This window comes from Notamacropus eugenii, chromosome 3, assembly GCF_028372415.1.
Source record: "Notamacropus eugenii isolate mMacEug1 chromosome 3, mMacEug1.pri_v2, whole genome shotgun sequence".
Lineage (NCBI taxonomy): Eukaryota > Metazoa > Chordata > Mammalia > Diprotodontia > Macropodidae > Notamacropus > Notamacropus eugenii.
The window spans coordinates 107,493,437-107,510,559 of NC_092874.1; the positions used below are offsets into that span (position 1 = coordinate 107,493,437).

A 17,123-nucleotide genomic window follows, 5' to 3' on the forward strand; every position below is an offset into this window, starting at 1 on the left:
TGTAGGGTTATTATTTCAGGTTCCACGCCCCCCCCCCCCGTTTAGTCTAAAACCCATTTGGGATTTTCTTGGCAGAGGTACCAGAGTGGCCAGCCATTTCCTTCTCCAAATTCTTTTACAGATGAGGAAATTCAGGCAAACAGGGTTAAGTGACTTGCCAAGGGTCACACTGCTAGTTAGCATTCCTATAGAACCAAGTAAGTGGGGGAGAAGTGGGTGGGAGAAGGAAACAAAGTGTTATTGTTCACCAGATGGTTAATCAGTTCCTGTTCCATTAGGAGTTGGCTCACAGCCTGAGGCAGCCCCTCATTTTAGGAAGAAATGGCCTCCGCTCCAGGGATGTGAGGCACTGTATCTGGCCAAAGACCCCGGAACAGTCAGCGATAAGAAAGGTGGAATTTAATTTTATCACACCGAATGGTATTACCTGGGCTTCTTGACAGGCTGCTCTCCTTAGTAGGTTATCACTATCAGGGTAAAAGAAAAAAGGAAATGGACATTAGCTTTCAATGAAAAGTTTAGAATTCAAATAAAGAATTTGTTTTGCCAAACATATGTAAACATTCCTTTAAAATTACTAAAAGTCTTAAAGAGCAGATAACATAGCATGGAAAAACTTGAAAAATAACCTCTCTGGAGAAAATTCAATATTGGTCATCTCTACAATCTCCATTTTTATTCCTTCACCAGCTAAATTACTCTGGTCACTGGATAAGGATGAAATCGTTTGTTTCTTAATCTCTTTTCTTTTTCCTGCAATTTCATTTAAAGTCAGACTTCTCTTTTTTAATGTCACTGTCCATGATATCATAAGTAGGTCATTTTTCGCATAACAAAGATCAGTTCAGAAAAGAAAATTCAAAGGAGGCTGTCAGAAAAAGCTCATCTATTTAGCTTCAAGGTTTTAAAGAAGCTTTTAAATACAGTTTGCATCATTACGGCACCAAGTCGCTCTTCTGGCGAACAATTCCACAATCTTTTCAATGGAAGGCTCAGTGCAGAATGGATGTAATTTGCTGGCAGTACTAAGATAGCAATTTCAAGTCATTCTAGGCCATTATGAAAATCTGTGCTTGGATTGGGCAACTAAAAGGCAATTCATAAAAAAAAAGAAAGAAAGAAAGAAAAAAGATCATTATACCTTCACTCTTTTCTCTATGCGTTTCCACTAATATTTAGTGTTCTTTACATTTCAATACAAATTCAAATCCATTTTCTTGTATCTATTATTGAACTAAAAAAAGAAATAAACAGTTTCTTGCTCGCTCTTTACTACAGCTACAGGAAAGGGCTGCCTACTTATTTTCTTATGATATAGCAAGGCCTGAAAAAACATCCTGCTAAGCTATAAAAATCTCTAAATTCCAAGTTAAATAATACCACTCATCTAGAAAGTAGAAAAGCTGCTAGTTTGAATGGTATTATCTAAGAACAAAGTTTCATTACAATTCCAATGAAACAAGAAGCTGACTTCCCTAGCTGGCTTTGCAACATGAATGTAATTTAGTGTAACCATAAGACCCTGGATAGAAGGTCCCTAAATCTGAGTTCCCTAAGGCTCTGTTCTGATTTTTCTGTTCCCACCTGGTTCTGTACCCTCTCTTGCTCATTGTCTTCCATGGATTCAATTGTTATTTCTATAAAGGTGATTCCCAAATCTTTGTTCGGTTCCAAAACCAGTCTCCATCAGTGACCTGAACTCCAGTCACACATTAGCTCCCTGCTGGACATCTTCACACAGAAGTCCTTTGAGCATCTTATTAAAAAGTCCAACACAAAACACATTATCCAACATGTGCCCTTCTTCCCCCTGAAAAACACTATCAACAACAGACCCAAATGTTCCTCTAAACTTTCCTGTTTCAGTTGAGAGCATCACCATACTTCTCCCTCATTCTTCACATTAATCAGCTACTATGTCTTGCTAATTTTGCCTCTATAGTATCCCTCACTCCCACCCCCTTCTATTCGGTCTCAAAGCTATGATTCTCATTTAGACTCCCCATCAACTTTCATCTAGGATACTGAAATAGTCTCTAAATTTCTCTCTCTGATTCCAGTTTCTCCCCCCTCCAATTCATCTTCCATACCATTGTCAAAATAACTGATCCTAAAGCAAAAGACACTCTCCTGCTCAAAAATCTAAGCTCATATTACTTCCAGAATAAGATAGTGAGTTCTCAACCGGCATTTAAAGTCCTTCATAATTTGACTCACAGCAACTTTGCCAGATTTTTTTCATATTATTCCCTTTACATTCGATTTCCTCACTGTTCCTTCAGACCATTATAAAGGCTGCCCCCATGCCTAGAATATCCTCCATTCCTCCCAGAAAACTTGACTTCATTCAAGGCTCAGGTCAGGCACCACCTCATAGAGGAACTCCTAACTCCTTTTGTTAATTTGTTTGTAGGTCAGGTCCGCAGTAGAAAAAAAGTTCTCTCCTTTGTGCTTCTGAATGCCCAAATGCACTTCATATAATGATGAATACACAACACAGTGTATGAGGCAACCCTAGAAGAGAAGATTCCCTGGCCAAATTCCATCATTTGCTTGTGCAAACGATGTATTAGAGGGCAAACTGCAGCCCAGAGAAGGGGATGTCATATCCATTTTGTGTTCTGATCATGTGTGATATAAGTGACAGAGCAATGTCTCTTCCTACAAAGGGGGTCTCAGGTAAAGAACTGGAAACACATACACATACTGACATTACAACATCACTGCTAGCTAATTATATTTCTGAATTTTTAAGGGGCCTCATGATACAGATTTGTCATACTCTATAAATAAGGTTCTTAACCAGGGGTTCATGAACTTAAAAAAAAAATCAATAACTCTATTTTAATATAAATGATTTCCTTTGAAAGTGCATATATTTTATGCCTTTAAAAACATTATTCTAAGAAGGGGTTCATAGGCTACACACTGTCAAAGAAGTCCACAACACAAAAAAGAACCGTGTATTACAATATCCTCTAATACTATATGAAGGCAGGCCCTATATTATGTTGTATGCATGATCCTTGCACGGCTAACAAGAAGCCCACTAATTCATTTTTTTGAACCAACCAATTTTGATGCCCGAAGGCCACAAGAGATGAATCTTAGGAAGACAGGGATAAAGAAGCAGGGACCTTGGGGTATAAATCCACAAAGACATCTTTACCACCTTTTACCAGCTTCCTCATCTATAAAATGAAGAGACTGAATGAGATGACTTCTCAGGTGCCTTTCAGTTCACATCTTTTATCCCGTAACTGAGCCACTATCTGCACTGGCACTAGGTGACGTGGCCAGAGATGTAGTCCCTTAAGGAACTGAATAGATATGAACAAGATGCCAGAAGCAGTTATGTCTCACCCTATCATGGATAAGCATCCCCGTGTCACTGAAAAAAAGTGAAACCAAGGCTAAGCATGGGCTCTGTGATACTGAGGGAAGGGCAATGTTTTCACTGATGTATAGACTTCAGAGATGGGAGGCTCTGACCACCCTGGCAAAATACATTATAATATCTATGCCTTCTAACAGTAGCACAGACTTTCATCAGCCCCCACTAAGGAAGCATGATGTTACTTAACTGTTCTGGAAAAGTTTTATCTCATAGTAGAAGAGCCAATAAACTGTTCATGACCTTTGACTCAAAGATTCTACAGTAAGACATATCCCAAGGAGGTCAAGGGCCAAAAGGTCCCATTTTTATCAAAATATCTACAGGAGTTCTTTTTACCTGGAAACAAAAATGGGTTACCTATAAAACTGGGAATGGTTGAATAGACTGTGGCTTGTGAACATAATGGAATGTCACTGAACCCTACAGAATGACAAAGAAGGATAAATCAGAGAACTAAGAGAAAACTTGTTATGAACTGATGAAAAGTGATGAAAGCAGAATGAAGAAAACAATTTTCACACTAACTAAAATAGCACTAAAAAGGCAATTGACCTGAGGTTAACAGTAATAACATGATGGTCCATTAAAACAAATGATTAAATCCACTTCCCAACTCTCAGTAGAGAGGTACAAAATGTTGCACGCAGTAACAGAAGCTGCTTTTTTAATTTTGCTTAACCATTTAGTTGTTTTTTGTTTTGTTTTTTGTAACACAGGAGAATTCAACATGGATTTATGGGGAAATGGCAGGTGTAAAAAACAAATAAAACAAAAACAAATCAGCTGTCACCCAGAACAATGTGGGAGGATCAATTTCTCTTCCGTTATTCGTTTCCGATATAAAAACAGGCAACCATTTATGAGTTAACCTAAAGTATTTTATTACAGGGTAGCAGAGTATGACAAAGTATTTTCTCTACTCTCCTCTTTGCCTACTGAAATCTGTAGGATATGTAGGGTTGTTTGTTTTTTATCACAGCTGACAGAGTATTAATGCTGTAAGGACTATACATAAAAGATGGCAGCCCATGATAATGGAAAAATATGTAGAAGTATAGAGAATATATACAGTAGATTATTTGAAGGTGATAGCACTCAGATAATACTGTTTATCCTAGGGGTAAAATCATCCATTCTTTCTATTACTTTTCCTCCTATAATCCATGTACTACTTGGCCTGTTGAACATGAGCCCTCCTTTTATGGGTTGCCTACCACAGTCAGAATGTGAGCTCCTAGAAACTCCTGGTTTTACTTGTGTCCCTAGTGCTTAGCAAAGTGTTTAACCAAGATTTTTGCATTCCATTTCAAAGACTAGGTTAAGTTACAGGTACAAAGCTGTATATTATTGAATTAGTTTGCCAGAAGGCAGTATGGTATAATATAGGGCTAGACTCAGTCATGAGTGACCTTGGACAAAGCACCTAAAAGCACTTCCTCTATACTGTCTCACCTGAAAAATGGGGACAAAGACCTTACAAAGTTGCCCAAAGGCAAGTACTTGTAAACTTTAGAGCATCACAGGGATGTGAGCTATCATTATCACCATCATCACTATCATTATTTTGTTATTATTATTACTGGTTCTATATTAAACATTAATCATTCTTTGCTAGCCCCTCCCAGTTTCAGTCAACTGGTTCCTTTTCTAAATTAAATCCAACTGGTTATTGTATTTCATGCTAATTAACTCATGAATTTATACCACCTCCATCTTCACCTAAGCTATCTCTTTCAGCCACTTTGATCACTGGAGAAGTGAGGTTCATTTCTGTCACAGGTTAGACACCTTACTCTTTTCTTTATAATAACCTAATTCTAAACATACTATTATCCCTTGACTCTGCTCATCAAAAATTTCTGAATTGGCTTTTTGTATTTTCAGAGACGCCAGTATATTTCATGACTCTGTCTATCCAACAACCATCATTTGAACTTTTTTTTTTTACTCACATGCCAAGCATCAAGCTAAGTTCTCAGGACACAAAGAAAGGCAAAAAACACAAGCCCTGCCCTCAAAACTCTCACAGTCTAATGGAGGATACAACATGCAAACAGACATGAACATACAAGTTATCTGTAGGGTAGCTATAAGCAATATAAGAAAGAAGGCAAAGCTTCACATAGAAGGTAAGATTTGAGCACAGTCTTGAAGTTAGAAAAGCCAGGAGGCAGGGAGGAGGAGGGAGAGTATTCTAGGCATGGGAGAGACAGGCCAGTGAAAATACATGGGAGTCAGGAAATGCGAGGGTCTTACGTGAATAACAGCAAGAAGGCCAGTGTCACTGGATCACAAAGTACAGTAAAGTATAATAAAACTGGAACAGAAGAAAGAGTTTGAAATTATAAAGGGCTTTACAAGTCAAACAGAGGATTTTTATTTGAACCTGGAAGAAACAGGGATCGCCGGGAGATTGTTGGGTAGAAGGGGCGTTCTGGTCATATGTGAGGTGAGTGAGGTGAGACTTGAAGCAGGGCAATCAGCTGGAATACTACTGCAATAGTCCAAGTGGGAGGTGATGAGGGTCTGCACTAAGGTGGTGGCAGCAGCAGAGGAGAACAGGGAGTGCGGAAGAGAGATGCTGGGAAGGGTAATTTGGCAGGACTTGGCAACAGATTGGATATATGGAATGAGTGCAAGACAGGAGCTGAGAATGATAGCCTGGGTGACTGGGAGGATGGGGGTATCCCCAACAGTAATAAGATAGTTCAGGAAGAAGGGAGGGTTTGGGGGAAAGAGAAAAAGAGTTCTGTTGAGCTTAAGCTCTTTATAGCACAATTAATTCTAGGTGTACAACAGGCAGTTCATGATGCAAAATGAAATCAAGAGAATTTAGGGCTGGATAAAGAGAAGAATCATCTACCCAGTGATGATAATTGAACCCATGAGAACTGATGAGAAGATCAAGTAAAATAGCATAGAGGGAAAAGAGAAGGGCCAGGAGAGAGGTTTAGGGAACACTCACAGTTAATAGACATGGCCTAGTCAGCAAAGACAACTAAGGAGTGTTGAGACAGGGAGGATAAGAACCAGCAGAGAGCAGTGTCATGGAAACTACACAAACTACTTATCTAGCCCTAATCTAATTGCTGACCTCTAGTCTCACATCTCCAAATACCTATTAGACATCTCAAACTGAATGTCCAGTATACATCTTAAACTCACAATGTCCAAAATCCAACTCATTTATCTCCTGCCTCCTCTAAATCTTCCCCTCTTCCTAACTATCCTTTAATTGTCAAGGGTACCACCACTGTCCCTGTCACTCAGGATTGTAATCTAGGTATTATCCTTGACTTCTACTTTTCTCTAAACCCCATCATCTACCCTGTTGTCAAGGCTTGTAAATTTTACCTTCCTAACATCTCTAACATATGCCCCTTCCTCTCCTTTGAAATGACCATAGCACCAGTATTGGACTTCATCTCCTCAAAGCTAGACTATTGCAATAACCTGCTGTTTGGTCTTCCCACCTCAAGCCTCTTCCCACTCCAGTTCATTTTCTACTCAGCTGGCTGCCCAAGTGATCTTCCTAAAGTACTGGTCTGACCAGGTCACCTTAGTACTCCAATAAATTCCAATGGCTTCCTATCACTTTCAGGTTCAAATATGAAGTTCTCTATTTGACCCTGATAATCATTTAATATCATTTTTGGACTTTAGTAAGGGCCAGAGCCTGAATTTATCAACTAGAGAAGAGCCTAGACCTAATAGCTTCTTTGTTCTCACAGTAAACTCAAAGAATACCTCTTCCTATGTCAACAAAGCCAGATGGGGCTGATTTAGCATTCTTTATGAGACCCTTAACCTGAGACACTATCTTGAATAATGGGACTTTTTCTGTATCTTAACATTTTGTGGACATATACTATGTTATGGCATATTAATAGTAAAGAAAACACATAATTTCAATGGACACTTTGTTAACTCTCTTATCTTATTGTATTTATAACTTAGTCAAATAAGACAATTCCTTTCTCATCGTATAGTGAGACATATATACAGACCATAAATCTGAGGGACACAGACATCCTGGGATTGTCCTAAAACAGATTTAAGCCTGGTCATTCTTGTATCAGACAGTCAGAACTTATGTTTTGGCTCCTTGTACAAGTTCACTAGCTTAGACTAGCTTAAAGAGAATACACTATATGCATTAACGTATCGACTAGCCTGTTATCTCTTTTAACCAAACTTCCAGGTCAACAACCCTCAAAGTCAAAATAAAAGACCAGTCCCTGCTCTCAAGAAGCCTATATTCCAAAGGAGGAAGACAATCCACAACAGGGAGCTGAAGTGGGGAGAGGGTTAATGATGGTTTTGAAGTGCAGGGGGAAGATGGAAATGATGGTTCTGAAGTTGAGAAAATCAAAGGCAGAGCCAGGAGAGTAATGAAGGCTGGTTAGCTAGGCCACTCCACAAAATGGAGGCTTCAAGAGGAACTCATCAGTGGGAGATGAGGACCAACTTGGAGAAAGATATTGCAGGGAGACAAAGCTGTGGAAGTGGCTTGATGTTTCAGGGGCAGGAAGACCCCAAGCACTGAGAGAAGATCCAGGAAGAGACAGCTGCTGAAGCATGATTTTGAAGTCAGGAACAAAGCTGGGAGAAGAAAGGTAGAGGAAACAAAGATACAAATTCATATTCAAATTCTACCTCTCATTAATAAATGAAAATGGGCTATTTTCATGAACCTTTAGAGAAAGTGATCATGTTATTTTAGTATTCAAGACGGACAAGAAGAGGAATTATTGGTGCAGTCAGATTTGAAAAAATCTAAGCCAATGGTCAACACAAATTAATGACCAAAAACTCTAAAAGAAAAGTAGACTCAGTAAGGATGGATAGATGGCTCCCCACAGTGAAATTCTTATAACAAATAATCCAAAACATGGAAGAAAACATTTAGGATATGTATATGGCTACACGTTACTCTGAGGAACTCAAAAATAAAACACATGTAGAGCAAATGGAATGATCACATAACCAAGAAAGAATACAAGAGGGCCAAGGCCCTCTAAGATAATGCCAAGATAGTCAAAGCCCCAAATAAGCTGCAAAATGCTAATGACAATAAAAATAGATTCGAAAGGTGGATTTGTAGCAAGAAAAACAAAGAAAGGATTCAATCATTGCTTTAGGTAGATTGGTATTAACAGTTCATGTATGACACAGAAAGAAGAATCACTGAATTCCAATTTTCCTTTCATTGTCTCTGTTAAGAGTGATCGTTTCCTCCAAACAATAGAGTGTCAGAGTGGAAGGGGCAGTAAAGTGGGACTCAGGAAGCCCAGTTCCTAGCTTTACCTTTACTATAAATGGCATCTTTAAAAAGGCACTTAACCCCTCTGGGCCTTCAGAAATTTGAAGGGCTGACATGTGGCAGAGGGATCACATTTATTTTGCGCCACTGTAGAAGAAGGGGTACAAATGGTAGGGAGAAAGATCTCAGCTCTACGTGAGAAATCACAGTCAAGACAGCATGAAATTAGAATAGATAGCCTCATAGAATCATAGATTCCCATTTCCTGGGTGCATTCAATAAAGAGATGACCTCATTAACCATTTGCAAATGAATTTCCTAAGTGGAGTAGGGGGTTCGATAGATTACATGTAAAGTAACTACCAACTGGAAGATTTTGGTAAAAGCAGAACTAAGTGCCATAGAGGGGAAAGGTAAAATAATCCTTACTGAGGAAGAGAAGCAACCAGGGTATCTGCAGGTGGTGAGTGAAAGAAGCCTGGCCACTCTTTGTCAAGTTTAACCCAATTCTAGCAAACACTGAGATTGATGAGCTAGTTTTTTTCATAAATGATATTGATGTAGTTGTCCTTGTCTTGCCACTTGATGTTTAAAATATCTAGTAGATTATATCGACAATAACTTTGAGAATCAGGATGTGATGACTATAGCATACGCAAGTCTCACAATCACAATAAAAGTTTGAATACTAGGAGTGGACCTTTACCCTTTAGATCCCCCATAGTTTATGTGGGGTCTTTGAGACCAAAAGATACTGCAGGGAATTTAAAAAAAAATTTTTTTTAAGAGATGGATAAACATTATCACTAAGTGGAAAAAAGAAGAGCACGCAAATGTACAAAGATTTTTTAAAAATCCATGGACTATAAGGAATGAGAAACTGTAGTTTAAAAATTTGAAAGAGGATGAAAAGTTAAATTTTATGTTTAAGGCTTCTTTGACAATTTTTCACTTGCCAAAGATGAGGCCTTGGGAAGAAAGAATTTAGAAGGCACCAAGTTAGGAAAATTTGCTGATGTCCACATGCTAAAGACTTACAGGGCATGAACTTTTTTGCTATCACAGGTAAAGGATTGCTCTAAATTTATTCTAAGGCATTTCTAATGTTTCATTTATTACTGCAGAATGGCAGAATAAGATGACTGTATTACAATAACAACTTTGCTGAGAGAGTGAGAGAGAAATCATACTGATCCATCTGATTCCCCTCAAAAAGGCATTTCCCACTACAATCTAAAAGCAAATTGTGTAGCAATCTGTACCACCAGCTTTTCCTTTAGAGCATGCCAACATAGCTTATGCTTTAGAGAAAAACAGACTCCAAGCATTTATAACAACCACTTCAACTTATATGAAACTATTTTCTTGTACTGAAATTAAACATTATATTGCTAGTAGCTGTGTCCTCCAGCAGCCCTGTGGAGCAGCAAAGGATTGGGGTGGGAGTAGAACCATAAAGAAAAATAAACTTCATAGAACGATATGTCACCGAGTGAGTAGAGGTGTGTGCGTGTGTGTGATATATATATATATATATACACACACCTTGGTTCAGAGAAATGCTTGATCATCTAGGCTTAGACAGTTACTAAGGAAACTGGTGGAAAATGATAGTTCTTCATGTGGAAACCCCCAAGGGAAGAAAAATTGTTCATGATGTTTGAATGGTTTTCAGGATCTTCTGATCTTTTGACTAAACCAAGAGATGAAAAATCTTCTGCTCCCTGCAGATCTCCTCATACAAACCTTCATTTTCCTTGATCTATCTGTCACCTGTTACTGGAGATACTAGGTCTTACTTCTAAATAGCACAGTGAGAACAAGGGCAAAACAGCTGACAGTATTCCTTACCTAACACCATCAATTGGTTGCACAAAAATAATATAGCAAGTGAGACACCATTATGGAAGACAGATAAAGCATGCAATTTATGTCTTGTACAACCTGTCAAGTGACATCATGGAGGGGTTTTATAATGTTATGACAGGGTTAAGTTATAATGTTATGAGTGACTTTATTTCAAAACAAAATTGGTGGGGATGAGATTATGTGAGGGACCGTATGTCTGTATCTAGCTCCATAAAGAGTCATGAAGAAGTGCTTCTGGTAGCTATGTATGGCAGTCTAGCTATTTAAACTACACTGATTTCTATAGGTATCATAAAATGTGTGAGAAATAAGATACCATACAGGCTATCAGAACTTAATTCACAGTGAAAGCCTACAGCAGCTGCGTGACTGCGCAAATTGCTTAGCCCCTCTGAGCTTCATGTCTCATATTTACAAAATAAAAAGAATACTATTAATTACCCATCTCCCAGAGCTGTGAAAAAAAGAGCTTTGTAGACCTTAAAGCGATTTATAAACTCCATTGCAAACTCCAAAGAAATGTATAAACCATACTGTATTCATCTGTATTTATTCTTTGTACATTTATTCTGTATATACTTACAGACAGGGTGTCCCAAAAGTCTTGGCGCAGTTTTAACCTTCAGCAGTAAGACTTTTAGGACACCCTGTCTATCCATTAGGATGTAAGCTTACTGTAACTGGGGATTGTTTCGGTCACAGTACCTGTACCTCCACTGTCTAGCACAATGTGTGGCACATAAAAGGCACTTAGTACTTGTTGAATGTTATCATATAAAGCAGTGTATCTTCAGATCACATACCAACTTAAAAACCACAAATTAACATTATCTATGTTGTATTGTATTTTTATTTTGTTAAATATTTCCCAACTACATTTTAATATGGCTTAGGCAGCACTCAGGAGTATTGGGGGCTGTATGCAGCCCTGTTTGACAACTCTGACATAAAGGACAATTAGGAGTCAAAATTTACTGTTGGAATGGCAAAAGGTTCACCACATTTCCACTTAAGAATTTAAAACTGAAGACCACTTTTAAATTAACTTCTTTAAAAATCTGTAGTTGAATTTAGCAATTGGCTGACAGTGAAAAATTCAAGTCAAAAGAAGCTGGCAGGGATATAAAATGTAGCAATGAAATTAACCAGCTAGCAATAATATCTGTTCTCCGGAATTGAGCCAAGGTGGAATTAGTAGCAATACATTGTGTGCCAATAAAAACCTTTTTCCTTAATCCTTAAGGCAACAGATACTATATAGCTCAGTACCATGGGAAAGATATACCTGGTCCCATTTTACAGACAACATTTGTACTCTGTTGAAGGACCTGAAGTCTAAGCGCATCTTTCCTGGAATATTTATAGCAAAATGTAGCATAACTGTGACCTTCATCTTTTTTCTCTTTATCACACAGTGCTTTATGTGATCACGAAAAGTATTAAAAAGCAGCCAGGCAGATATCCATTTATTAAAGACACCAAAGTTTGAGTACTATGTCTGCTAGTCTCTGCACAGGTCAGTTCCCCATCCCACCGACACAGGTATATAGATATATGCCTGCCATTTTCTCACATATCTTGAAGGGTATTCCCAGATCACTGCAAATGCCAGCTGATATATAGTAGGCCATTCTACCTCAACCTTCAATGCTCCTCATTGCTACTTCCTACTATATGAGTTACTCTGCCAGATACACGGCTTTAGCTCACCACTCCTTCGGGAAAATTTATTAATCAACAAATACTGATTAAGTGGCTACTATACACAAGATATTATGGTAGGTACTAGGGATACAAAGACAAAGAATGAAACAATCCCAACTTGCAAAGAACTTTCATCATAATAATGGTAAGAGAAGCTCCCAGGAAGGATCTCAAGAAATTATTTGCTCTACCTTTTGACCCACAAGCAAATAAATGTCTGAGCCATCCAAGATTTACTGTTATCCATGGTCTTCTTGAATGTTAAGGACAGGAACTCTATCTCTTCAGGTATAGCAAAAACTGGAAGACCCCTGCATATACACAAGATATATTATGGTAGACTTATCACGTCTGATATAATGTCCAATGAGTATACCTTCTGTGAAGTCAACACATTCACCCCATGGTAAGAATTTCCATTAACACCATTAAGTAATGGTGGCACAACAGGAAATATGGTGAGAATCAAGTGGAAGATAACCAACTACTGTGGTTTTTCCAATCCACCTTCAAGATGGCACAGACCAAAAAAGGCAGCTGATGCATGTGCTACAGAATAATGCAAGCTTGCAAGTCACCTCTTCTCTCCATCTTTAGGCCAGATCACACCTAAATTATCCTGGTCAAATAAGAATCTATCCTATTTTTTAAAGACCATCTGAAGAGAAAATACTACAGCTCTACTTAGTAACATTCTAATGTTGAATAACATTCACCAACAGAAACATTTCTTGCTATCTAATCTAATTTTCCCATGCTGGCACTTCTCTCTCAAGAACTCTGGATTTGACCGTGCAACATGTGAGACACTGGCATAGGACCGCTCAGCATGGCATACCCACATCAGAAAAGGGTGCTGTGCTCTTTGAGCAAAGTAGAATGGAGACAGCACAAAGTAAACACAGGATGCACAAATTTGGGATATCCACCCCAAATATTCACACAGACTATCTGTGCCCAATCTGTGGTAGGACGTTCTGAGCTCCTATTGGTCTGATCAGCCACAGTCGGACACACTGAAACTTCACTTTATCATGGTGATGTCATTTTGGTCCTCTTCGAAGACGAAGGACAACAACCAACCACTTCATTTTCAGACCATTGTGGAGATGGATCCATATTAACAAAGCCTATTTTCACTTTTTATGCTTCAGACTAGCATTCTAGAGGCTGTTTCTTTATAAACAGTTTGCCTACAACTTAAATTTTTACCAGTTGATGAATAATGATATTTTGCTTATAGCTTCCTTGTCCAAACACCTATATTTCCTATAGCTTTGGTTAACTGAATAAATGAGCCTGCCGAATATTTTCCAACTGAATTCTGCTTTTTCTATTAAAAGGTAAATTAAACTAAAGGTAAATTAAAAGGTAAATTTAAAGAAAACTACATTTAAATTGGATACACAACATCGGACAATTTAAAAAGCACATACTGTACACCTATAGTTATGATAAGGGTTCCTTTCTCAATAATCTTCAACTGTTATCAATCATTATTTATCTAATTCTAGTATAGTCTCTTGAAGAGAACATGCTCAATAACTTGCCACGACTCTCTCTCCACATGACCACTGACTGTCCTGAACCAACCCCATAAGGTCAAAGGCCCTTACAGGCAGCAAGGGATAACCCTGCCTTGACCTCTGGCTGCTCGGCTCTCACCTACAGGATAGCTAACACCTCAGGCTTGTTTTCAACTGGATCTGGTTTCACTTGGATTTAAAGACCTGGTCCTCAGCTTCTTCCCAGCTAAGGGCAGTCTTTATCTAGCAGTGCTAGATAAGATAAAGTAAGATTTTAGTTAAGCCTAAAATATGGTCTTTAGATCTCCTTCCCTGTACTTTCAGTCAGCAATTTGGGTGCTCAGGCTTCTGGTATCCTTTTTCATTTCACTGTGAGAAGAAAGAGAAAGATCACACTACATGCCCTTTATTTAGAATAGTGATTTCCCAGTGACTGCCTTTTTTCCTAACTAGGTTTTTTTCTTTTTGCACCTAGGTGACTCTTATTCTTAGTTGTTTCTCAGTGAAGCTACAGAGTGCATTGTTTCTATTTTACATAAGATACCTAAATTTCCTGGTGTGATGGAAAGAAGAGTAGATGCAAAGTCACAGAAGGCTGAGGTTCTGTTACTCTGCACCTTGGACAAGTTACTTAACCTCTTGAGCCTCAGTCATCTGTCAAAAGAGTGAGTTGGATGAAAGTCTCTTCCAGTTATAAAACCTAGGATCCTATCCATGAAACAGCAATTCTTTTGCAATCTGGCCTCTGACGAAGTCAGTTTTCAAAGAGGTTCTAGTGTCACTTAATTTTTTAAAAAAGTTTTAAAATAGAAATATAAAGTAATTTCTTCACACTTCTGTCTCCTCTCCCTTCTCAACACATACACACACACACACACACACACACAATTTCATATCTTAAAAGACAATAACACACAACATCCATTTAACTAGAATGAGTCTGTGCCCAATTCATGCTTTTTTTGTCCCATACTGCACAAAGTGTCTTTCCCTATATATTCTTGCTCTTAAGAACATGTCAAATATTTATTTGGGAATCCTGAAGCTTTTAGGACCATTTCTGTAATTCGCTGTAAAAATTCTTCATTGTCTTAACCCATGTCACAAACAATGATTGGTTCACGAAGTTAACTGATGGACAAAAATGTGGAGCTTAAGGTGATTCAAAACCCCAAAGTCTACCGCATGTTTCTTCTGGGTAAAGAGAAAATACTTTCCACTTAGCAATAATTTTCTATTAAGACACGTGACTGGATATTTTATGTTATTGTAGTACTTGACACCACATCCAATTCACTATCCACTTTAGGAAATTTAGTTTCAGTGACCTGCCCAAGTTCAGGCTGTTATTTACGAAGTATGAAATGGAACTCAAGTGTCTTGAGTTCTGCTGTAGTGTTATTTCCACCACGCTTCTTCAATCTTTGAAGGAAATCCCTAATTTTAAAAAGCACCACAATATGCGATTATTATCTCCATTTTACAGATATAAACATATACACACACACATATATCCATACACACACTCACAAACATATATACATACACATGTATGTATGTATGTAGCTAATATAAAAATGTCAGGAGGGTTTTGATACACTTTTTCTTGCAGTAGTTCTAACACTTACTGTTTAGCTGATATAAGCAAGTCCTCAAGAAACAAAAATGTTTAAAAGTATTTTGCTTTCAAATTGTGCGTAGATGAGACAGTCAAGAGAAACTTGGATCCATATTCTGCTTCTGACATTTGATAGTTGTGTGACTATGAACAAGCTACTTAACCTCTGTCTGCCTCAGTTTCCTCATCTGTAAAATGGAGGTAATAAAAACATCCACCTCCCAGGCTTGTTGTAAGTATCAAATGAGAAAATATTTGTAAAATGCTTTGTAAACATCTCAACATCTCCTATGTTAAATGAGGATAATGACAGCTTATTTACCTTAGAGTTGTAATGATTAAATGAGATAATTATGGTAAGAAGTCTGATAAAAATATAAAATGCCATAAAAATGTTGGTATCAATCAAATTAGATAATATTTATACAGTTTTTGACACAGTGACTGGCATATAATAGGCACTTAATAAATGCTTGTTCTCTTCCAATAAATAAATAAATTAAAAGCACCATAATAAAGTAGTACAGAACTATTTTTTCTTGCACTACTCATTTCTCCCTTACTCATTGTGACCTGCAGAGAAATGAAGATCTTAATGAGATTTCTTCTTCTTATAGGCCCAGAGTTCTTAATTTTTTTGTACCACAGACCCCCTTTTAGAATGTTTTTAATAAGAATAAAATATAAAACATTACAAAAGAAATTTATTATGCTAAAATACAGTTATCAAAACATTTTTAAAAATTTTAAAGTCCATAGACCTTAGGTTAAAAACCCCTGCTCCAATTTCACATTTTATTTTTTTCTCCCTTTAATGGCCCCTAACTGTTGTAGATTAATTTTCTTATTCAGACTTCGTGTTACCATAACAGACAACACTTGTGTCCCAATAATCCTAAAGACCAAAGAGAGGCCCAAGTCTTTTTTCATCACTGAGAAGACAAGGCCTTCTGAACCTCAGACAATCCGCTTTCATACCACAGAGGAATGTTCTATTCATCTCTCTTTACATTTCTTTGTCAGGCCTATTGTTTACTAGCTTCTCACTTCTAATTTTTACAGTCATCCATTCTCTGTTTACCAACTTCTTCCCATTTTTCTGCTCCTTTATTCATAAATTTCTCTTGCTTTCCTCTTTGCCCTCCCCTCCATATCTGGTTCAACAGTTTCATTTCATTCATGAATTAGTTGTATCAGCCAGCCTAAGTCATGTCTCCTTTCTCTTTTGTCAGTGATTACACCCATCTATTAATCACAAGCATTTATTAAACACCTACTGTGCTAGTGCTGGAAATATTAAAAAGACCAAAAAACCCCAATATCTGTCTCCAAAGAGGTTTCATTCTACTGGGGAAAACAACACATAAACACAAAAAACAAAGTAAATGCCAGGTCATTTTTGGGAGGTGGGGGGAGATACTAATATCTGGGGAAGGAATCAGGCAATTTCTCATTGAACTGACTTTTGAGAGAAGCTATGGATTCTGAGTCAGAGGTTAGGAGGGAAAGAGTGTATTCCAGGTATGGGTGCAGCCTGTGTAGAGACACTAGGAGGGGAGATGGATGGAATGAGAAAAATATGAGAAAAAGCAGGTAAGTCAATGAAGCTAGAATATAAATAGGGGTTCAGGGGAATGATACAAAATAACCCTGGAAAGTGGGGCTTAGAGCCAGACCATGAGGAGCTTTCAATGTTTAAAAGAGGGGTCTGCATTCTATCCTAAAGGTAAGAGGAAACCTCAAGAG

At 37.8% G+C, this 17,123-nt stretch overlaps 1 protein-coding gene across 5 annotated transcripts in view; it reads right to left on the reverse strand.

The window, feature by feature from the left end:
• AGK (acylglycerol kinase) overlaps positions 1-17,123 on the reverse strand; it is a 103,003-nt gene that overhangs the window by 64,138 nt on the left and 21,742 nt on the right. For all 5 annotated transcript variants that reach the window (XM_072652552.1, XM_072652553.1, XM_072652549.1 and 2 more), the window contains exon 3: positions 428-467. In XM_072652552.1, the coding sequence (XP_072508653.1) occupies positions 428-467 (40 nt within the window). The remainder of the gene's footprint in view (positions 1-427; positions 468-17,123) is intronic.